The sequence below is a fragment of the Schistocerca americana genome, chromosome 3 (genome assembly GCF_021461395.2).
Source record: "Schistocerca americana isolate TAMUIC-IGC-003095 chromosome 3, iqSchAmer2.1, whole genome shotgun sequence".
In the NCBI taxonomy this organism is placed as follows: Eukaryota; Metazoa; Arthropoda; class Insecta; order Orthoptera; family Acrididae; genus Schistocerca; species Schistocerca americana.
In genome coordinates this window covers 650,084,150-650,107,925 of record NC_060121.1, presented here as the reverse complement: position 1 = coordinate 650,107,925, position 23,776 = coordinate 650,084,150, and the positions used below count along the sequence as shown (strand labels likewise).

At 40.4% G+C, this 23,776-nt stretch overlaps 1 protein-coding gene across 1 annotated transcript in view; it reads left to right on the top strand.

The window, feature by feature from the left end:
* Positions 1 to 23,776, top strand: part of LOC124606275 (spondin-1) — a 605,207-nt gene that overhangs the window by 518,109 nt on the left and 63,322 nt on the right. Inside the window, exon 15 of the mRNA XM_047138254.1 lies at positions 18,066 to 18,310. Coding sequence (XP_046994210.1) covers positions 18,066 to 18,310 — 245 coding nt within the window. The remainder of the gene's footprint in view (positions 1 to 18,065; positions 18,311 to 23,776) is intronic.

The following is a 23,776-nucleotide window of genomic DNA, read 5'->3' as shown; positions in this document are numbered from 1 at the left end:
TCAGGGCAGGTGTTGGTGTCAGTAGCAGCATCCATGGTTGGTAAGGATATCTCAACCACCTGCAGTGTATCGGCTTCATCAATGGTGAACACGTATGCTGGCTTTAGTCTGTCAATCAATACCAGTGATGCGGCACCATGGAGGTGCACAGTGAATGTTTTGTCATTTTGCTGCAAAACGAGATGAGGGCCCGAGTACTGTGGGTGGGGCAGGGGCTGACAGGCACCGACACTTAGCATCAGGTGAGTGCACAATGGGAGGCTGTGGTGCACAAAAGTTTTGAACTCGCCAAGGCATTGTGGAGGCATCAGCCACAGCCATAGTTTTGCAACCGCTAAATGAAATCTGGAATACACTACATAGTGGCAAAAGGCTGTGGCCCAATAAAGACACCTGGCTGGACCAGAGCTGCCCATATAGCAGTCTTGTGGGCCACCCACAAGCCTAACAAGACAAATGGCAAAGCACCGGACCATTTTCCACTGCAGCAAGTAAGGTCAGATTTCTAAGTGTGGTGGAAACATTCCACCATGCCGCTTGCTGCAGGATGACAGCTAGTTATAGTATGGACAAGGGTACTGCAGATCTCTTTCAGGGTTTTACGCAAACTGGAAGTGAATTGGCGCATGCAGTTAGACAATAATGATGGGGGGATCTGAAACACAAAACTCATGTGTTGATGAATGTGGCAGCAACTGTTTCAGCTGAAATGTTGGGAATGATCATGGCTTCTGGCCAGTGTGTGAACCATCTATCATTGTCAAGATAAAGTGACAGCCATCTGAAGAGGACAAGGGGCTGACGAGGTCAACATTGACTTGGGCTCAGTAGGGGGAAATGAGGCCATTGGCGCATGAATGTGATGGCCCACTTTGACACGCTGGCATAAAACATTCCTGGATAAGGGCAGCAGATGCCAGAATGTGCTAGCCCTTGAAAGCAGTCGAAAACTGGTTTCAGAAGGCAGGGGAAGGTAGGTGTTTACACGGTCTTTGGAGCCAGTGGTGTGCGCGGGGTAAGACAGGAGATTGCACCAAATATGTAATTCAGCATCAGGGACTGGGTGGAATTGGAGGATGAGGTCTTAATTAGGATCCTGATGTAAGTGGTCTAGTGTGGGGTCAGTGATCTGGGTCTTTGCTCCGGTCTTATAAATTAGTAAAGGGCTGTGGGTACAGGAGCAGCTGAGGCAATCAATGACAATGTTGTTGATGCCAGCTATGGGATGTATATCAGTGGTAAATTGAGCTATGTACTCCTACTAGCTGAAGTGCCAAGGCAAAATCTGGCCACTGTCTTTCTGAGAAAAACCTATCTTGAGTGGCCAATGGTCTGTAAAAACAGCGAAATGGTGCCCTCAATGGAGGAGTGGAAATACTTCACTACCTTGTAAATTGCAAGCAACTTTCAATCGTATGCAGCCCATTTGTGTTGTGGTTCTGACAGCTTGGCATGGCTCCAACTCACTGCTGCAGAACCATGCCAATCACAAATGGGCTTATGTCAGTGATGACAGTGAGGGGGCAGAGGGGTGGGGGTGCACCAGAGGGGCTGCATTGGAGAGGTTGAATTTGGTGTGCTTGAAACTGGCTGCCATACTTGGGATCCATGTTATGGGTCGTTTGCCTTTTGTTCAGCTGCCTCTCAATGCAGTGGTGAAGGGTTTCTGAATGGAGGCCATGTCTTTTAGGAAACAGTGAAAAAAATCTGACATCCCCAAAAATCTGCATAGTTCCTTGTATGTTGTGGGGTGTGGAAACTCAGTGATTGTGCAGACTTTCGCAGATAGAGGGTGCAAACTGGATGTGGAAATGATGTGTCCAAGGAAGTCAATCTCGGCTATCCAGAACACACATATGTCCACAATGAGGATGACCCCTGCTTATTTCAGGTGGGTAAAAACCTCCTTGAGGTCTTTGTGGTGTTTTGCTGAGTTTCAGGAGGAAATCAGGATGTTGTCCAAATAGCAAAATGGCCTGATGCACCATGGAGGACATTCTATAGAAAAGACTGCCATGTTTTGAAAAGACCAAAGGGTGTAATAACGGCCACCTTCTCAATGTCATCTGCTGTGACCACAATCTGTGTAAAAGCTTTTGTGCAGTCTACCTTACTGAATACAGTAGAGCCTGAAATGTCATTATAACTTTGCAAAAGGGGAAAGGGATAATGGTCAGGAATTGTTCATTTATTCACATGCCAATAATCACCACAAGGGTGCCAAGTGCCGTCCTTCTTGAAGCTAAATGGAGTGCAGAGGACCACTGGCTTTTTGTGGGGTAGTGGATTCATGGGAGGCAGTGAAGGCTTCAATTTCTGCCTGCACAAGGGCAGACATGGCAGTGTGTCAGTGGATCCAATGTGGTCATGATATAGGGCACTGTGTTATGGTGTGCCTTGCATGGAGCACCAGGAGGCCAGGTGAGGAACGGAAATTTGGAGAGGAGATTGGCAAAAGGATTAGAGCAGGATAGTTACTTAATAGTAAAGTGGGAGGTGGGGTGATTGATGCATGGGGTGGAGTGGTGCAATGCATCGTCAATCAGGCTAAGTTGTGAAACGTTGGGGAGGAGATTGATGTGGGAAAGAAAATCTGTGCTGAGGATCAGGTCAGTGATGTCAGCCACAGTGAAAGTCCAGAGAGACTCCTCACCAAGGCCAAGGTCAACACAATGGGCATGTGGGCCATAGGTGGTGATGATGGAACCATTTGCAGCAGTAAGCAGGAAAGGAGAGGGGTGGTTGCAGTCTGTGTGGACAGGTCTGTCAGTGAGGTATGATATGGGCATGGTGGAGTAATTGTGGTCTGATATAAACAGGCATTGCGAAATTGCAAAGTAACTGGGTGCATCTACCGCCGGTCACTGACCGTGTTTGGGTGCTACAGGGATGGTGGACAGCAATTTGCTTCATCACTGTAAAATGTCACCATTAAATGTGTGAGAGGATGGAAGCACTTTAATTATCACTGATGCTGAATGAGAATAAAATATACAGTTTCTGCAGTTCTACCTATAAATGGACAGTGCTAATAGTGTATTCTCAGTCATACCATTGGAGCAACTTAATAATTTTGGGCCTTCATCATTCACAAGCAAAAAGATGAGTGAAAACTAAAAAATTTCAATTATAGTTAATAAAAGCTTGCATAATAACTCAGCTGCTCCATATGATGAGTTACTCAACTTTGATATCCTCGGTGGTTGTTGCTTCAGAAAGTCCCAGTGTTTGGCATTGCTGATGTCCTAATTTTTAAATAAAACACAGAGTATATCACTTTTCTTGTCTTGTATTGTGACTGATTTGGATATACACTGCTAATATATACATTTCTTGTCTGACAGCCTCTGAAAGAGTCACACAAACAGCTCCCGAAAGACAATAATGCAGACTGACTGACTGACTGACTGCCTCTGATTGTCTCTTACTCTTTTACATGCCTCTTCCTTACTGACTGACATTGCTCATGTGTCACTTTCTTTTACATAAACTAAACAATTGTTAAATGTAAGATTTACAAAATAACAATTAAAAGTCATTAGATGATTTCAGTTACTTACACCGAAAAATAGGCCACATATTGCCCTACATTTTCTGGTATTCAATTTGGAAAAGTTTGCTTAATTTCATATACAATTTCAATGAATTTTACAGTACAACAATTTAAATTACATTTTAGTTAACTATAAACAAATTACCTTGAATAAGATACTGTTATTCGTGTTTTCAGTTTCTCTCATGTAGAGCTATCATTTTAAATAAACATAATGAATAAACATCGTAGCTTTTCAGAAATGGGGGAAAGGTGAATTTTCAAGAATATGTGGTGCAACATGGCTGCACAGTTCATATCACAAAATATCAAATCTGGATTATTAACAAATGGCTTACTCGCCTTACCTGCTAATATAAATTGGGTAACATATTAATGTGAAATTTAATCTGAGATAGTAAACTCATTTGTACAATTTTTTTTAAACTGTGTATAGACATAACATTATAAAATCCAGAAAGTTAAAAATTTGAGCTAAATTGATCTCTTCAGAGAATGTTGACATGAGGAAGGAATTTCAAATAGGGATGGGAAGGTAGTACCATTTTAACAGCCAAAGGATTCATGGTACCAGCACACAGGTTCAGTGTCATGTAGCTCCTCCTGTTCGCTGAATGAGTGGGGAAAAGGATGAGGGTTGTCACACCTATGCACCTGTGTGCACTGGCAGTCACATGGCTGTGTGGGTAGTGGCCTTAGGCTGTGAAGGGTTATGGTGAGGGAGAAGGAGCGAAGGCAGTTGGCTGTGAGCATGTGAGGGTGGTGGTTAAGTTGTCCATTTCACAGCTCAAGCGTGCCTTGATGAGTGCTACATCAGACTGCATGTCCTGAGGCACAGGCAACATTATCCTCTCCAGGTGTGCTTCAGAGTGGCTGGAAAACTTGTTGCCACAGTGGTAGGGGGTGGTCAGAGTGAGGGAAGGCAGGTAAGGAAAACAGGTGGTGGTTACAGGTGGTGGGAGGTCAAGGGATTTGAACATTCGATCTGCTATCACAGTGGCTGCATCGGTGTCTCTATGATCCTGTGCGGTGAGTGCAGTATGAATGGCACCAGGCAAACAAGAACGCCAATTGTGGAAGAGGAGTTTGTCCAGCAAGACATGGAGTTCAGCTAAGGTACAGAGGTGCTGCAGGAGCTCGGTGGGTCTCATGCTAGAGTGTTTATCTGATGAAAACAAAGCCTAGGAGTGCTGTGTTTCTGATGACGCTAAGCATGTGATTAGGCACTTTTTCAGTTTATCGTAGCTGCCGGATGTTAGGGGGTTGGTGAAAATGTTACGAGCTTCTGCCATGACCAAGCGCAGCTGTAGTAAGGGTGAACTTCATTGCATTGCTTATAATTCCAGAACTGGTGAAGATCACCTCAACAGAAGCAAACTATAGGCATGGATCACAGGTGATGAATGTGGGGAGGAGGGTGGAAGTTCTGCTCGGTTGATTGGTCAGCATCGGGGCCTGTGCAAGATGTGCAGCAGCACTCAGAGTTGAGCAAACTGCATGATGAACTAATTGAAGCCAGCTTCCTGTGATTGTGGATCAGAAGGACTATTTGCATGATGGTGATCAGAAGGAATGCTTTCTACTGTGAACAAGGTAACAGAGGTTGGCTGTGTGGGACCATTCCCCAAAGTGTGCTCCATCTCGGTAGTAAGTGGGTTGGACGGATGGGAAGAGGGGAAGACAAGGGCTGCATGTTCGATGCTAGTGTAAATGCAGTGCGGTGCAGAGGTATACAACGGGCACTCTCAAGGAGGGATGCGCTATGTTGAAAATTCAAGAATCAGGGTCACCAGTGTGGGTACACATGCTGTACTGTTAGTTCTCACTGCATGGCATGCATTGGCACTAAATTTTAAAGAAAAAGTAAGTGATAGTGCAATGGAATGGAATGCATATTCTATGAAATTACACAAGTTAGAATTTCAGCCACATGATTTATTCACAAACTACACACTATTGAAAACTACTTGTAAAAATGATTGATAGTCTGTTTATTACAGTTGAGATCCACACAAAATTAAGTTCAAGACAGAAATCCAAACTACTGATACATATTTTAACTTCTGTCCTGCATAGGACACAAGAAACACAGTCTTGATCTAAGCAAGTACCATGACCAGGCACTGACATGTGTGGAGGGTGAAATCAAAACCCTGTGAGTCCAGAAATCAAGCAAGTGGAGTGCACATGGTTGATAGGCACAGACTAGAATCATTTAATCATTTGTGGAACCAAACGTGCTGAATTTACTGTCCCCACTATTGGAGGGAAGGGCTTACAACAACAAGCCATGGTGGTGGGTATGCCACTGGACATGTTTGGTAAATGAGGCACCTACAAGCTATTTGTAAAATGCAATGCAAGGCCAACTCACAGAAATATGTCCAGGTAATGCCATCAATAAGCCATTGGACTGCAGCAATTATAAGTCTTTGTACAGCACCCGAATCCTCATTAGAAAACACTGCACATTCACTGAAATGGCAAAAAAAATACTTGCATAGCCACTGATAATACTGCTCAGCACATGCACACTCACGAGAATGGCACTGTCTCTGGTGAGGGAAAATCTGGCAGAAGCATCCGTTTTCACATGTGGTTGTGGGGGAAAAAGACACTCCTGTTGGCAGTTGTCTATTGTGCATTGGCTCTTTGGAGAAATTCCAGGTGTGGCTGCACAGATAGAGTTGTCTGCTAGGGCAAACTGTGGGGATCTCAAAATCTGGAGTTCAGAGGCACCACACCCTCATTCATAAACCCATTAAAATCAAACCTGATGAGTTGCTCTGTGGAAAACATTATTGACAATGTTAGCAATAAATAACTTGTCATCTATAATGCTCCCACTATTGCTCATTTCTGTCTTGTCTGTGGGTATTGTGATTTTGCCTTTCTCCCTTTTTAATTTTTTCCAGATAGGTGATTATTTGAAATCTCAATTTCACACTTACTGAACATACTTTTCTCCTTTTTTGTAATATTCTTTGGGGTGTTGCATCATATTTTATAATTCAGTCTACCATGAGGATCACTAGAAATTCTGAGTGCTACATAAAGCATTTTGTTTATTTTACAAGAGATTCTGCTTCCTTTAGTAAGGCACTATGAAATATAAATATTCTAGATGTTATTTTTTTCATGTACTCCTTGGTAAAGCTGCTTCAAGCATGGTAATAACTTCATTTAGGAAAAGATTAAATGTATTATTATTATTATTGTTATTATTAATCCCTGGCAGAGCACTTGCCCCCAAAAGGCAAAGGTCCTGAGTTCGAGTCTTGTCCAGCACACAGTTTTAATCTGCCACGAAGTTTCATTATTATTATTATTATTATTATTATTATTATTACTACTACTATTTATTCCATTTCTGTCAAACTACTGCTAAAGGCCTGTAGATTATTGTGAAGGTCTTATAGGATTATTATTCTGAATGTTTTATAGGACTAAGTGCTTTTATCAGATGATGGAATGATACACTTTTTCAAACGACCCGATCAATATTAAATGGTTTTGCCGGATTCTATGACAGTTTCATGAAGGATCTCTGCATTAGGACTGCCTGCTGCCTAAACCAATTCTTCTTGGTGATCCCCTGGCAAAAACCTAAAAGACTGAGCTTGTGGAAACATTGTGCTCCCCGACCTAACCCCTTGTCATGGGAAATATTATCCACTGTAACTTGAACATTGTGACTGGAATGTGCTGGAGCTCCATCATGCATGAATCTCATGTCTGCTCTGATTTTCAGCTGCACATCCTGTTGCAGTTCAGGAAGACTCTTATGAATTAAGTCCTTCCAGGGTGCAACTGTAAATCATGGTAGGAGCCCACACAGTACTCTGAAACTGCCAATGGTGTCCAATCTGAACAGTAACACTAGGATTTTCATCTGCTTAAATCTTATGAGACTGCATCAATATATAAAAGCAAACAGGAAACAGTGTGAACATTTGTTTGAAACACAAGAACTCTGTAAAATGTTCATTCAGTTATAAATCAAAAACTAAGGATGCTTAGACATTGGAAATGAAAGTCCTTGAAAGGATAAGTGTAATTCCAACACACTGTTATTTTAAATTAAACATCATTTGGTAATCACTAAAACTGAATGGCTACACACAAATGATTATGAGCTAGCATCAAAGCATTGTAGAAACAATAAATGAAAAGTCAGAGTGGATATTTACAACAATAGCACTCACTCTAAGGCTTTATAGGCTACGAAATGTTGCTGGAACAGAGCTCAAAACACTGTGGCACAGAAATGGACCTGGATGCCTAAACATTCGTTATATGTTAAGTGTATGGGCTGCAAGATGGAAATATATTAAATTTCACCAAACAATATGGATATCATCAACAAGTTTATCAAAACTTAATAGAAGACTTCAGTACTGATTTTCTCTCTGATTGTCCACATCAAAAACTTCTAAGAGTTATTGGTGTCCTACTTCAGTTTATTTGCCACAATAAAATTTCCAAGTGAGTATTGAAGATCACAGAGGAACAACCATTGACAATTGACTTTAGACACAAATATCTACTGTGATTTAAATGGAGGAGAAACAGTAAATAGCTTATCTGATTCACAAATAAAAGTAGAACAAAATTAAATTTGTGGACATCACATTGTGGGCTCTATTAAAACTTCTGAAATGTTCTAAATTCTCTAGGAGGAGACTAACACACCCGTAGCAAAAGGTGTAGCAGTAAGTGTAGTAAGAAAGAGAGACTGCATAAATGTGATTAAGATTACATCATGTCTATCAGGTAGGTTCAGTTCATAACAAAAAGTGGTGTATAAGAGAGATACAACCAACAACAGTTTGTGGGAAGAAGAGTAGGAATTAATTTACAAATTAGACTGAACAACTGAAAAATTAAACTCTTTGTGAAGCATATTGCTTCTGCACTTTGAACTCTGTTTTCTCCTAAAACTAATAATGGCAAAATATTGCACAAACTATATTTGAGATTTATTTGGTGGCAGAAGGAGGAACATCCACCTAATTCAAAGAACAAGTCATAACCAAGAGTTGAAACTCCCTTATTATAAGTACTGTAACATAACACAGTTACCATAAAAGTAAAAAAAATGCTCTATTCATAAAAAATACAATACTATAACAAAATGGCAAAATTAATTTGGAGGCTCATTAAACAAACAAATAAAACAGTATGGCAAATGAAACTGAGTCACAAAAGTACTACCTGTGTCAGCAGTATAATGGAATTAGTGCCCACTACTTCTTAAAAGTGGCAGCAGACATTGTAGCTGTGAATAAATTACTAAATAGAAATGCTTTAAATTTACTTTTATACATTACAGGAATTATCATACCAATAAAAATCAGTAATTCCTGTTGCTAAAATGGCATTTGTAGCACGCTCTTGAAATCCTGTGGTGATTTGATAGCATCTTCTGTAATCTTTCTTCGAATCAGTCAGTGTTTTGATGGTTAATTCTAAATGGACTTAAATATGCAATAGTGACATACTTCTATAAAAGAACTGAGATACTCCATCCAGTGTCTTCCATTTTATGAAGAAAGGAACCTGCAACAGAATACTGATTTCATTTCTCTCAACATAACTTTCTAATTGCCTGTCAGTTTAGGTTCTGCAAAAGATTCTCTATGGAGAAAGCAATACGTACTTTGATATTGTTATTCTGGCAGAGCTAAGCTAGAAAAATTTTCATCCTCCTTTTATCTGTGGTTTTTGTCAATGTTTTTGGTCATATGGACCATACAACACTTCCTTCCAAAACTAAAATGTTATGCCATTAATTGTATCCTTCTTGTTTGATGGAGTGTGATCAACTGAAGAGAGTTATATTTAAAAACTGAATTACAAGAAAAAACTAAAATCAAAATGGGAAACAATTAGAAGTACCACAAGGTTTGATATTGGGACTTGTGACGAAGCAAGCTGGGATAATTTCAATTCCTCTCTTGTTTGCCATCTGCCTCCTTAATTTTGTTCTGTTACTTTCAACTAATTACCATTAACACACGTGAGTATAATCTGTATTTTTCCTAAAAGAGAAAGTTTGGCCATCAGTTTTAAAGAATGTGACACCAGATCTATTTTTGTGCTTAATTTTATGTATGTAATTGATTTTCTAATTGATTTTGACTATTACTAGTTAGTATCTTTTGTTAGAGGCTGAAATCAGTAATTGTTTCATAACTTATATTATATTGTTGATATATAAACAAATATAAATTCTATATTAATTATAAACATATGGAAAAAAATACTAGTAATCTTAAAGTATATATTTGGCTCTATCCGAAAACATGTTAACAAAACCAGCCCTTCATTAATTCCAAAGTAACTAACAGTTTTGTCAAAAGTATTGTTCGCATGACTATATTTGTTAATTTCATGGTTTAAACAAATAATTTGGCCTAACTCTTGTAGTAGAAGAAACTGTTAAAGAGACGGAATTTTTTGATGTATTCAGTTAATTTAATGACTTAAGTTTTAATTGTAATTTCTGTCAATTTAACTGTAAACAATGTGTAGTTTCAGTAACTATTATTGTGATAATATATAAGGGCCTGATTTTTGATCATGAGAGAGTCAGTCCTCGGCCGAGTTTCAGATGAGAAACCTGTGTTGGTTAGAACAACAACAATGCTTAAACTTAACTGTGGAATAAGTGTTAAACAATTAGGCCATGTGTAAAAACAATGACAGTGTCTGCTCAATACATACCTTTCCATTCTTCAAGAACTGTGAACTTTTTGGTTAGGTTTTTACTGCTCATATATGTTCAATAGTAACCTATTGTAGCAGTATGTGGAGGTATTGAAGGTTAAACAATAGTGCACTGACCATATTAAATGCGTATATCGGGGGGGGGGGGGGGGGGGGGGGGGGTGAAAATGAAAATAAAAAACAGTGTAATGAAACAGAGCATCTGTCGGCTACATTGCTTACAGTAGTCAGTGTCCAAATTACAAACCCCATTTTTCAGCGAGAGTAACAACGCCATATGTCAACACCGAGGACAACAAACAAAGAAAATAAAGCAGGTGGAACTGCTACGGACTGTTTCTATTAATTAACCTGCACAAATTACCTTTCAATAACTTTACTGGACTGTTAAAAATCTGTAATGTTTACTGATGATACACGCATGTTAGTCAAGACCTAAGTTGGGCCATGTCAGATACATCCCTTGTAATAACTGTGAATGAAGTACTCCACATTGGCCTCATTGTATGAAATATTCTCTGGATATTTGAAGTTTCAAAGTACAATGAATGTTTAATCATTTGATAGTAACCACCTTCATTTTCATCAGCAAAACTGACTGTCATAATGTTACCAGTGATTGTGCCGGTGTCTATGATACTAGTGTCACAAGCTGGATTTCAAAAAATGTGGCAAATTTCTCCGTATTCTCTCAACATCAAGAGACCAATTCCAAGCACCATTAAGATGATAGCCACTGTCTCAGTTAAAATAATTTATCTTGATGGTCTCTTTGATGACTGTGCTCCAGTATGCTGATGTAAGGAACAAAGCTTTTGTTGCATCAGATGTAAGTGATAACTTTTCTAGATGTAACTTCACTCAAATGAAGGAGTACAATGGCGAGATTGTCTTGTAATTGCTAAACATTTTCACATTTCTGTTTATTAAAGAGTGCTGATTTAATATTTTAATTTCTGTTGCTGTTGTTTCATAAGATGAGCTTTAGTTTTTCATTGAGGCTGTTGATTTTCCTGAAATAATTATTTTTTAATGTGCCACTGGTATTCTGAACAATGTTAAAAAACTACACATATTGATTGACTGATACAGTTGCTTCCACATTAACAAGAGATGCTGGAAGTAGCTGGAATCCAGCAGTGAAAACTGTCATTGATCAGGTAAAGCATGGCTTTTATCTTTTTAGGTAGTTGGAAGATAGGTCTTCTGGCTTGTTTGCCCAGGACTCTACCTACATTTCTAGGTATACCTCCACTGAAACTACGGTATTGAACACAATAGACAGGCTGTCTTGTGATCATTTATATTTCTGTGTCTTGGAGAGTGCAAATGTAGTATTATGATCCCCTATAGCTGTTCCAGAATAATGCTTTAGTTGTGTCATCCCTTGTCTGAAACAGCTGTAAATCTATGTATCAATTTACTTAAAACCAATCTATTGGGAGTTGGGTGTTGGAAGTTTGGCATGCTGGGGTGTTCAGTATGTGTCAACTTGCAGTATACAGATAAGTTGCTTGGACACAACATATGGCAGGTTCACATTACAGTGTGTAGGCAGATAATTCTCACAGGTATCTAACAGACGTATGGGAAATGCTGATTGTATTCAACATGCTGGCTTGGTTTCAGTAAACTTATTATGGTGAGCACTTGAAAATGAAAGTATATGTTTCAGAATCTGTCATTCTATATAAAATTGATGTTCTGTAGGCTATAGGTTCTTCTTCTAGTTTGTTTGCAAGTAAAACTGTCAAGTAATTACAAATTTTCTCATTTTCCAGAGATTTTGGAGAAGACTGTAGGTACCGGTTTGAATTACCATGATCGATGGTTCAACATCTGCATGTGCTTGTAGGCTGAATAAGGAAAGTAGGCTTGACTCGGCTTAATGTAATAATTTATTAACGAAGCCCTGCAGGCAGAACAGACCATAATACACTGCAATCAATAACCCGTGCAAAGGTGTGAGAAAAGTTAAGTACAGTAAATTATTCCATATCTAACACTTGGATTCATGCTTTTCGTCAAAGTGTAGGACATGGAACACAAATCAACAATCAAAGAGTAAATCACAGAACAAATGTCGCTTGTGTATAGCGTCTCTGGCATCCAGCAGGAAAGTTTCGTGGCACTGTACTTGCAAACACCCACGCACATCACGGCGCTGGATGATGACAGAAGATGCCACATCAGCCCCCATGGTGGAAGCAGAGCATCATTCCAAATAGCGTGCTGGAAAATTGACACGTCACCCGTATCTTGAGGTGCGTTGTGGTGGGTCAACTACAGTCCCCGGCTGCATCTGTGTCAGCGATGGCGATGACATTGACAGAGTGATTATTGAGTGAGGTGGAAGTCATGGTAGGTCAGGCATCATTGCTTCCGGAAAGACGTACGCTGGTTTCACTCAGTCAGTGGAGACTGTAGTCTATTTCCCATTGATCAGGATGTCTATGGTGTGCGCCGGAATATGGTGGTTGGAGCGAGTGTTTAATACCTTCTGTTTGTAACATGATGTGTGTGCAGGAGTATACATCATGATGGACAAATGTGGCAGGAGCCCCGTGACAGTGAGGTTGCTGCAGACAGAGGTGAGCCACATGTTGTCACAGTTGACGGAAAAATTCCGGCTGATCACCTGTAGGATTTGGCAGAGCATCGGTAGCCACAAATTCTCCTGGCAGGCATAATGCTTTGCTGTAAACCAATTCGGCTGAAGAAGCATCCAGGTCTGGCTTGAATGTGTTTTGGAGTCCAAGTAATACCACAGGAAGTGCTTTGGTCCATCCGGTGTCATGACACACGAGGGCAGCTTTTAGGGTATGGTGTCATCGCTCTATTAAACCATTGCTGGCAGAGTGATAGCGCGTCATCTGGTGGTGAAGTATGCCAGAAAATTTTGTCAACTTTCAAAAAAAATTGGACTCGAATTGACATCCCCTGCCCATCGTACTGTGCAGTGGGCAACCAAAACGTGACACCCAGTGTGTGATGAATGTGAAAGCGATAGTTTCTGCCTTAATATTTTCCATGAGTGCAGCTTCCAGCCATCAAGTGTACCAATCAATCATCGTAAGTATGTAACAGTGACCATTGGATGAAGCAATTTAGCCAACAATTTCAAGGTGGACGTGCATGAATTGTGCTGTCGTGATTGGAAAGCTTCCTACCGGTGAGTGGACGTGGTGATTTATCTTGCTGCACTGGCATTTCAAGCAGCATCTTGCCCATTCACAGCAGTCCAATTGCATCCCAGGCCCCACATAATGCATTGTTACTAAGCGTGTCATAGCTCGTATGCCTGGGTGACATAAGTTGTGCAGCAAATGGAAAATGTCCTTCCGAAATTCCAGAGATAGGAAGGGTCTCGGCTTCGATGTGGACCTGTCACAATATAGCTTTACGTTGCTTCCAGGAATGTCTACCAGCTGCAGGTCTAGCACTGATTCACCATTTGACAGAATTGTTTGTAATTCCACATCAGCTTGCTGTGCTGTAGTGAGGTTGGCATAATCAATTGTATTGGCGATGCTGCTGACTCTGGACAAACAATCGGCCACTACATTGTCAATCCCAGACACATGATATATATCAGTGGTAAACTGAGAAATAAGCAAGAGCTGGTTGTGTTGTCTGTGGGAACAGTTCATGCTATTCTGACGGAATGCATATGTTAGTGGCTTGTGATCTGTAAAGATAACAAAGTCACACGCTTTTAGTTGCACCCTGAAGTACTTGACAGATTCGTAAATGGCCAGAGGTTCTCTGTCATGCATGCTCCAAAGTCTTTGTGAGGTTGTCAACTTGTGAGAAAAAAATGCGAGTGGCTGCCACATGTCACTACATTGTTGTTGCAACACAGCGCTGATTGCGGTCTGGCTAGTGTCGACTACCAGTGCTAACGTGGCAGCAGGATCTGAATGTGCCAGTAGCCATGCGTTGACGATGCTTTTCTTGGCCACTTCAAATGTGACAGTTATTTTATGAGTCCAAGTTATGGGTACATTACCCTTGGCTTTCGGGCCAGTTAGCACCGCAACTAAAGGTTCTTGTAGCTCAGCAGAGGGTGGAAAACGGCGGCGGAAAAAATTTAACATCCCGAGGAAACGCCATAGTTCCCTGGCTGTAGCGGACCTCGGAATGCGCAAAATGGCTTCCACCTTGTCAGGTAGTGGTAGCAATCCTGCTGCAGAAATTCTATGTCTGAGAAAGTCTACTTCAGGCTGGTCAAAGACACATTTTGAGATATTGAGCACGATTCTGCAGTGTTCCAATCACTTGAATATTTTGGTTAGATGGTGGCAATGTTCCTCAGGTGACGACAAAAAACCAAAATGTCGTCCAGGTATGCAAACGCAAAAGGTAAACCCTGTAGCGCTGCCATGTCTGTGCAGCATTCCTCAGTCCAAAAGTCATGAACATGCTCTCGAATAAACCAAAAGGAGTGATAATGGCTGTCTTCGGAATGCCACGTTCGGCTACAGATATCTGTGTGTTGGCCTTTTGCAGAATCTAACACAGTGAACACTACTGAACCACTCAATGTGTAATTGTAGTCACGCAACAAGGGTATGGGATAACAATCAGGTATTGTCCGGGCATTCAGGGCTCTGTAATCACCGCATGGCCTCTATGCAGCTTCCTCTTTGGCACTAGATGTAATGGTGAAGACCAAGGGCTGTTGAAAGGCTGGATTACACCTTCGTGCAACATACAGTCAAATTCTGACTTTGCTATTTGGGGGCAATCTGGGGCCAAATGTTGCGGTCTCAAGAGGTAGGGGATCCATCAGTAGTCTCAAAATAATTGATGATTTCATGTCTTACCTCCGTAGGTGCCCTGGACAGTCGCATCAGAGCTGGAAATCCTCACAGCAGCTCTGCATACTCGCCATCCACTACCTGGATTACCTTGGCAGTATGGACAATGGTGTCTTGATGGAATCCGGAAGTTGTTAGGCTGATGGTGTTGTTGACCAGGCGAGAGTTCCACATGTCAAGTAGCAGGTTGTAGTGGCTGAGGAAGTCAGCTTCAATGATTGGTTCGGTGACGTCTGTGATGGTAAAGTCCCATGTGAAAGCATGCCACAACCCAAGGTCGAGTTCCAAGCATGTCGTGCCATACGTCATAATCCAGGAGTTATTAGCAGATGTAAGGCAAATGGACATAGACAGTCACTCGAGATGTAGCATGTTTCGAGGAACGATTGACAAATCAGAACCAGTGTCTACTAAGTACTTCCAGGTGGAACGTTGGTCACTCACAAAAAGACGCCTGCATGTCGGACAGCAACCGGAGGAGGCGCACACTTACTATTGCCGCTGCCATTTGGGTAGATGCAGGGCATTGTACACTTACGTGCTTGCTTGCCAAACTTGAGATGGTACCAACAGACTGTTTGTCCTGTCCCTGTCTTAGACAAGGCTGTCGATGATCGGTTGCATGAGCGACGACAGAATCGATGACGGCTCCTGCTGTCCGTGTCGCGGCAGTCTAACAGCTTGCTGATTTTCTGTGATAACAAGTGCACTTTGTTGGCAAGAACATCATAATCTGTGCGAGAAACAGTTGTCACCATGCAGGCACACGCCACAGTGGCAGAGCTAACTACTGACAGCGTCATTGCCTCTTGGATCTTATCAGCAAATTCGGCCACTGCATCTAAAGACGTGTCAGTCTGCAACACCACGATTGCCTTCACTTGTGGTGATAACTGGCTGCTCCAGATCATGTGCAGTAAATTGTCTGGGACTGTACCTTCATCTACCTTACTCCACAGATGACATAGGTACTATGAAAGCTTTTGTCACCTATGTCCCCTTGGGTAATCACCTGCTGGATTTGTTCTTCTTGCGAATTAGTTCTGCTTTCAGTCGGTCATAGCTGTTCATTCCTGGTGGGCTAATTATGATATCTTGAACCTCAGCAGCATACTGGTGATATAGTTGGCTGACCACAAGCACGAATTTTGTGGCATCGACCATGATACCTGCGTAGAAAAAATTTGCTTCAACTTGCAGAAACCACAGGGACGGATTGTGGGGCCAGAAGGGTGGTAGTTGCACTGCTAGATGCACCACAGAAGTATTTGTTGGCTCTGGTTGATTCACCATCTCAATTTCTTGCAAGGATTTCTCATAAACTCAGTGTGCATGCAGGAGATCATGTCAGGGTCACCACCTTGTTGGTACCAGTTTGAATTACCACAATCGACGGTTTAACATCTGTGTGTGCTTGTAGGCTGAATAAGGAAATTAGCCTTGACTCAGCTTGATGTAACAATTTATTTACAAAGCCCTGCAGGCAGAAGAGACCATAATACACTGCAATTAATAACAAGTGCAAAGGTTTGAGAAAAGTTCAGTACAGTAAATTATTCCATATCTAACACTTGGATCCACACTTTTCATCAAAAAGTAGGACGTGGAACAGAAATCAACAATCAAAGAGTAAATCACAGAACAAATGTCACTTGTGTATAGCTTCTCTGGCGTCCAGCGGGGAAGTTTCGTGGCACTGTACTTGCAAACGTTCACGCACGTCATGGCATTGGACGATGACAGAAGACGCCACAAAGATGTAAGAGTAAGAAATTCTTTGTGTGATTACATTTTGTAAGATACACAATATTATTGCAGATTTTGGTGCAAGGAAAAAGTCTCAAACTGTTAACTAGCTATCAAGAGATATCTAGAAAGGATCCACCAAACCATTAACAATTTTACTACATATATCAATATTTTTTATGACTTAGTAACTTTGAAATTTCATTTGTGGCTAAAACTTTGCAACAGAAGGTCTTCACTGTAGTCTGGAAATTCTGTTTCAGAAAAGCTATTGTATTTCAACTGTATCAATTTGCTTATTTTGGTACATATCTCTGTCAACTATTTGAAAGAAAAAAATCATTAAAAATTATTGCCATTAATTCCAGTTTCTTTATCATTTGTATTGGTATCTGTAGTGTAACTCTTCTCTATCTTTACTGTGCTAATACCATGTATTAGCTGAGAGGAGGAGTTAATTAAAAATTGTGAACAATTTTTTTCTGATGTGATTTCATTTGCGATCTCAATTTTAAGTGTGATGTTGGCTCTTTGTTTTGTTACTAATACAGTTTAGGATATTTCAATAATATAAATAACATAGTGTCATGAATATTGACTATGGATGGTAAAAGTCCCTTATTCTAATTTTCTTTCTTAGGGTATACTTCAGCTTTCCTTGAGATAAAAATGGATTCAGACTGAAGTAATTTAGAAAGGATTTAAGTTTGAAAGTGGACATCAAATATTCTGTCTAAGGCAATTCTTTGGCATGCCTGTGCTTATTTTTCATACTTTGGGTTATGTTTGAATACTTCAATTGGCACATTTGTCAAATTTTCATCATTATATACCTACTTATTTAGACTAGTATCAATTGTCTGGTTGCAGTGACCATAGCATCTACTAAAACAATTATTTGATGAATGCTTTTGTACTTCCTATCATTCTAAAAATTATACCTACAAAATGAAAAAATGTCTGATGCTCAGTGAGAACAATCAGACCTTATTTAACTTCACACTATCATTATTTGTTTGTTTATAAATCAACACTCCTTCTTTTTAAGTTATTGTTTTTACTTGGACATACACATTATAAAGCTTATCGATGTAATAATTCTAAACTTGTATTATTTGTGCAGCAGTTGAATACCTGAGTATTAACAATTACATGTTTATTTTAGAATAATCCAAGCAAAACCTTTTAAAGCAAAAAAAAAAATCACTTCATTTCAGGTTCAGATGAAAATGAGGCAACGGAGAACTCTCTGCGAGGTATTGAAGCAGGAAATTTTATAGTTGACTCATCTCCAATATATGGACTGACTTCTTTCCCAAGTGTCAGCGATAGCATAAACAGTTTATCAACTGACAAACTTTCAGAGGAACCTGTGAATTGTCTAATGAGTGAATGGTCAGAGTGGTCACCTTGCAGTGTAACCTGTGGCAGAGGTTACAAGACAAGGGAAAGGCATGTTCTGGTAAGCTATATATTCTTTAGAAAATACATAAACTTCAGTGCTGACTTATGTACATATTTCATTAATAATAACACTATTTAGTTCTGTGTTTAACTTCATAAAATTAATACTGGTATATTCATCTATAAAGTTGTGAATAAAAGTCATGCATTCATTCATTCACACATGAATGAGAGCCTTCAGGGCTGTGTACTGAGCCACATTATACATGAGCAGGCATTGAGGCATTGTAAACTACTTTTGTAAAGTATACTAACAAAATTACAATGACTGCTAATCTACGTACACTAACAATTACGGGAATTGCTTCTGGATTACATTATGTATGCTAAGAGAAAAACTCTGCTTTTTCTCCTATACTATTCAGCTGCTGGCTTTATCTAACATCTCAGACAAAGCAATTACTTTACACAGACTACTGTCAATTGATTGTATACTGGAAAATGGAAGATCTGTTTCATACAAAAATAAAAGTTATGTAAAATTTACTTCTCAAAGTCCAAATATTGTGGTATAAGATTCGACAACAGATAGATATCAGTGACATTAGATGGCAGTTTCGTGAAATGCTTTTGCTGCCTTCCTGTAGACTGATGTCACCTTTGTTTCTTCCAATTACTGAGCAGGGATTTTTTTTCCTTGGAAAAATGTATGACCTTGTTCATTGATTGAGTAAGTTATATAAGATGTTGTTTATTACGTAGACATTAGAGTGAACAAACTAATGTTGCAAATATGTTTGATGGATTTTTTTGGAAATACACCAATGAGTGATAGGTATTCATGCTTATCTATAAGAAAGGCTAATTTTGAATGTATACTTATAAGAAAGTTACTACGCTGGTGTAATAATGAACTTGATAGCATTAAGGAAAAAGTATTCTTATTGGACAGCACATATGTGTGAGACTCAGTAGGTTGACACACTTTGTAAGCACCACCTACCAGAACCATAAAAAGTTCTGCAAAGATAAACTGTAATTCTTCTGGCTTTCCCAACAATACATTGACATATTGGATAATCAGGTCTTCTGTTGGTTCTTCACATCTTTTTTGCTTGATATTTCTATGGTGTGACTCACTGTCTTCTTCAGGTACTCCCTGAGATTGATTCTTGGGTGGATTTTGTCTAGCATTTATGCCTGGATTGTGTTAGTTGCTCTGTTTTTTGGACCGAGCCACGTCGGACACTCTGTCTGCACCATGTTAGGCATTCCATCTGTGGTTCACGCCCACCAGAGTTGGCTCTAGTTGCCCTCTCTTTCCACTGATGCTTCAACAGTCATCTGCACTTGGCTTTGTCATCCTCTGGTGTTCTGTCCATTGCCTGAAGCTCCGTATTCAGTCCACGCAGTATTAGGTGCTCTGTCCATGGTCCGCACCTGCAAGGAATGGCTCTAGTTGTCCTTTCTTGCTGTTGGTGTTCTGATCACCAACTGCATCTGCTTGACTATCCTCTGATGCTGTGCCCATTGTCTGATGCTCTATTTCATATCGGCACCATGCCAGATGTTCTATCCACCAATAATATTGGTGTCATTGTAGTTTATTGAGTGACAGAGACCCAGACAGTGCTCTGCTTTTGCTCTGTTGCTGATGTGGTTGCCTGTCTTGAGTTTGGTATGCCTCTGGTGTTCTTCACACCTGATGTTTACCATCCTGGTGGTCTGGCCAGTGTATGACATCCAACACAGGCATGCTATGCTGTAAATATTTGTCTTCCATAGCCCCATGTCATCCTTTACATTCCCCAATAGTGCCTCAATTTTTGTGGTTGCGCAAAATCCACCTTTAATGTTCTGCTTTGATAAAATTCTCTTGATTTTGGTAGAGATCAGTTTAGCATATGCAGGTATGCCACCTTCTTTGTCTTTCCTTGTCCATCTTCTAGACACTTTGGGAGAATGTCAGGGACAAGTTTCTACTGAATATCTGTTGTTGTTGTGTTCTTCAGTCCTGAGACTGGTTTGATGCAGCTCTCCATGCTACTCTATCCTGTGCAAGCTTCTTCATCTCCCAGTACCTACTGCAACCTGCATCCTTCTGAATCTGCTTAGTGTATTGATCTCTTGGTCTCCCTCTACGATTTTTACCCTCCACGCTGCCCTCCAATACTAAATTGGTGATCCCTTGATGCCTCAGAACATGTCCAACCAACTGATCCCTTCTTCTAGTCAAGTTTTGCCACAAATTTCTCTTCTCGCCAATCCTATCCAATACTTCCTCATTAGTTATGTGATCTACTCATCTAATCTTTAGCATTCTTCTGTAGCGCCACATTTCGAAAGCTTCTGTTCTCTTCTTGTCCAAACTATTTATCATCCACATTTCACTTCCATACATGGCTGCACTCCATACAAATACTTTAAGAAATGTCTTCCTGACACTTAAATCTATACTCGATGTTAACAAATTTCTCTTCTTCAGAAACACTTTCCTTGCCATTGCCAGTCTACATTTTATATCCTCTCTACTTCGATCATCATCAGTTATTTTGCTCCCCAAATAGCAAAACTCCTTTACTACTTTAAGTGTCTCATTTCCTAATCTAATTCCATCAGCATCACCCGACTTAATTCAACTACATTCCATTATCCTCGTTTTGCTTTTGTTGATGTTCATCTTATATCCTCCTTTCAAGATACTATCCATTCCGTCCAATTGCTCTTCCAAGTCCTTTGCTATCTCTGACAGAATTACAATGTCATTGGCGAACCTCAAAGTTTTTATTTCTTCTTCATGGATTTTAATACCTACTCCGAATTTTTCTTTTGTTTCCTTCACTGCTTGTTCAATATACAGATTGAATAACATCGGGGAGAGGCTACAACCCTGTCTCACTCCCTTCCCAACCATTGCTTCCCTTTCATGTCCCTTGACTCTTACAACTGGTTTCTGTACAAATTGTAAATTTTTTGTATTTTACCCCTGCCACCTTTAGAATTTGAAAGAGACTATTCAAGTCAACAGTGTCAAATCTTTCTCTAAGTCTACAAACGCTAGAAACATAGGTTTGTCTTTCCTTAATCTAGCTTCCAAGATAAGTCGTAGGGTCAGTATTGCCTCACGTGTTTCAATATTTCTACGGAATCCAAACTGATCTTCCCCAAGGTCGACTTCTACTTGTTTTTCCATTCGTCTGTAAAAAATTCACGTTAGTATTTTGCATGCGTGACTTATTAAACTGATTGTTTGGTAATTTTCACATCTGTCAGCACCTGCTTTCTTTGGGATAGCCCGCATCTCGTGGTCGTGCAGTAGCGTTCTCGCTTCCCACGCCCGGGTTCCCGGGTTCGATTCCCGGCGGGGTCAGGGATTTTCTCTGCCTCGTGATGGCTGGGTGTTGTGTGCTGTCCTTAGGTTAGTTAGGTTTAAGTAGTTCTAAGTTCTAGGGGACTTATGACCACCGCAGTTGAGTCCCATAGTGCTCAGAGCCATTTGAACCATTTGAACCATCTTTGGGATTGGAATTATTATATTCTTCTTGAAGTCTGAGGGTATTTCGCCTGTCTCATACATCTCACTCACCAGATGGTAGAGTTTTGTCAGGACTGAATCTCCCAAGGCCGTCAGTAGTTCTAATGGAATGTTGTCTACTCCCGGGGCCTTGTTTCGACTCAGGTCTTTCAGTGCTCTATCAATCTCTTCACACAGTATCGTATCTCCCATTTCATCTTCATCTACATCCTCTTCCATTCCCATAATATTGTCCTCAAGTACATCGCCCTTGTATAGACCCTCTATATACTCCTTCCACCTTTCTGCTTTCCCTTCTTTGCTTAGAACTGGGTTTCCATCTGAGCTCTTGATATTCATACAAGTGGTTCTCTTTTCTCCAAAGGTCTCTCTAATTTTACTGTAGGCAGAATCTATCTTACCCCAAGTGAGATAAGCCTCTACATCCTTACATTTGTCCTCTAGCCATGCCTGCTTAGCCTTTTGCACTTCCTGTCGATCTCATTTTTTAGACGTTTGTATTCCTTTTTGCCTGCTTCATTTACTGCATTTTTACATTTTCTCCTTTCATCAATTAAATTCAATATTTCCTCTGTTACCCAAGGATTTCTACTAGCCCTTGTCTTTTTACCTACTTGATCCTCTGCTGCCTTCATTACTTCAGCCCTCAAAGCTACCCATTCTTCTTCTACTGTATTTCTTTCCCCCATTCCTGTCAATTGTTCCCTTATGCTCTCCCTGAAACTCTGTACAACCTCTGGTTTAGTCAGTTTATCCAGGTCCCATCTCCTTAAATTCCCGGCTTTTTGCAGTTTCTTCAGTTTTAATCTACAGTTCATAACCAATAGATTGTGGTCAGAGTCCACATCTGCCCCTGGAAATGTCTTACAATTTAAAACCTGGTTCCTAAATCTCTGTCTTACCATTATATAATCTATCTGAAACCTGTCAGTATCTCCAGGCTTCTTCCATGTATACAATCTTCTTTTATGATTCTTGAACCAAGTGTTAGCTATGATTAAGTTGTGCTCTGTGCAAAATTCTACCAGACGGCTTCCTCTTTCATTTCTTAGCCCCAATCCATATTCACGTACTACGTTTCCTTCTCTCCCTTTTCCTACTGCCAAATTCCAGTCACCCTTGACTATTAAATTTTCGTCTCCCTTCACTATCTGAATAATTTCTTTTATTTCATCATACATTTCTTCAATTTCTTCGTCATCTGCAGAGCTAGTGGGCATATAAACTTGTGCTACTGTGGTAGACGTGGGCTTCATATCTATCTTGGCCACAATAATGTGTTCACTATGTTGTTTGTAGTAGCTTACCCGCATTCCTATTTTCCTATTCATTATTAAACCTACTCCTGCATTACCCCTGTTTGATTTTGTGCTTATAACCCTGTAGTCACCTGAACAGAAGTCTTGTTCCTCCTGCCACCAAACTTCACTAATTCCTACTATATCTAACTTTAACTTATTCATTTCCCTTTTCAAATTTTCTAACCTACCTGCCCGATTAAGGGATCTGACATTCCACGCTCCGATCCGTAGAACGCCAGTTTTCTTTCTCGTGATAACGACATCCTCTTGAGTAGTCCCCACCTGGAGATCTGAATGGGGGATTATTTTACCTCCGAAATATTTTACCCAAGAGGACACCATCATCATTTAACCACACAGTAAAGCTGCATGCCCTCGGGAAAAATTACAGCTGTAGTTTCCCCTTGCTTTCAGCCGTTTGCAGTACCAGCACAGCAAGGCCATTTTGGTTAGTGTTACAAGGCCAGAACAGTCAATCATCCAGACTGTTGCCCCTGCAACTACTGAAAAGCCTGCTGCCCCTCTTCAGGAACCACACGTTTGTCTGGCCTCTCAACAGATACCCCTCCATTGTGGTTGCACCTACGGTACGGCTATCTGTATCGCTGAGGCACGCAAACCTCCCCACCAACGGCAAGGTCCATGGTTCATGGGGAAGGCCTGAATATCTATGGAAGAGTATTCATTT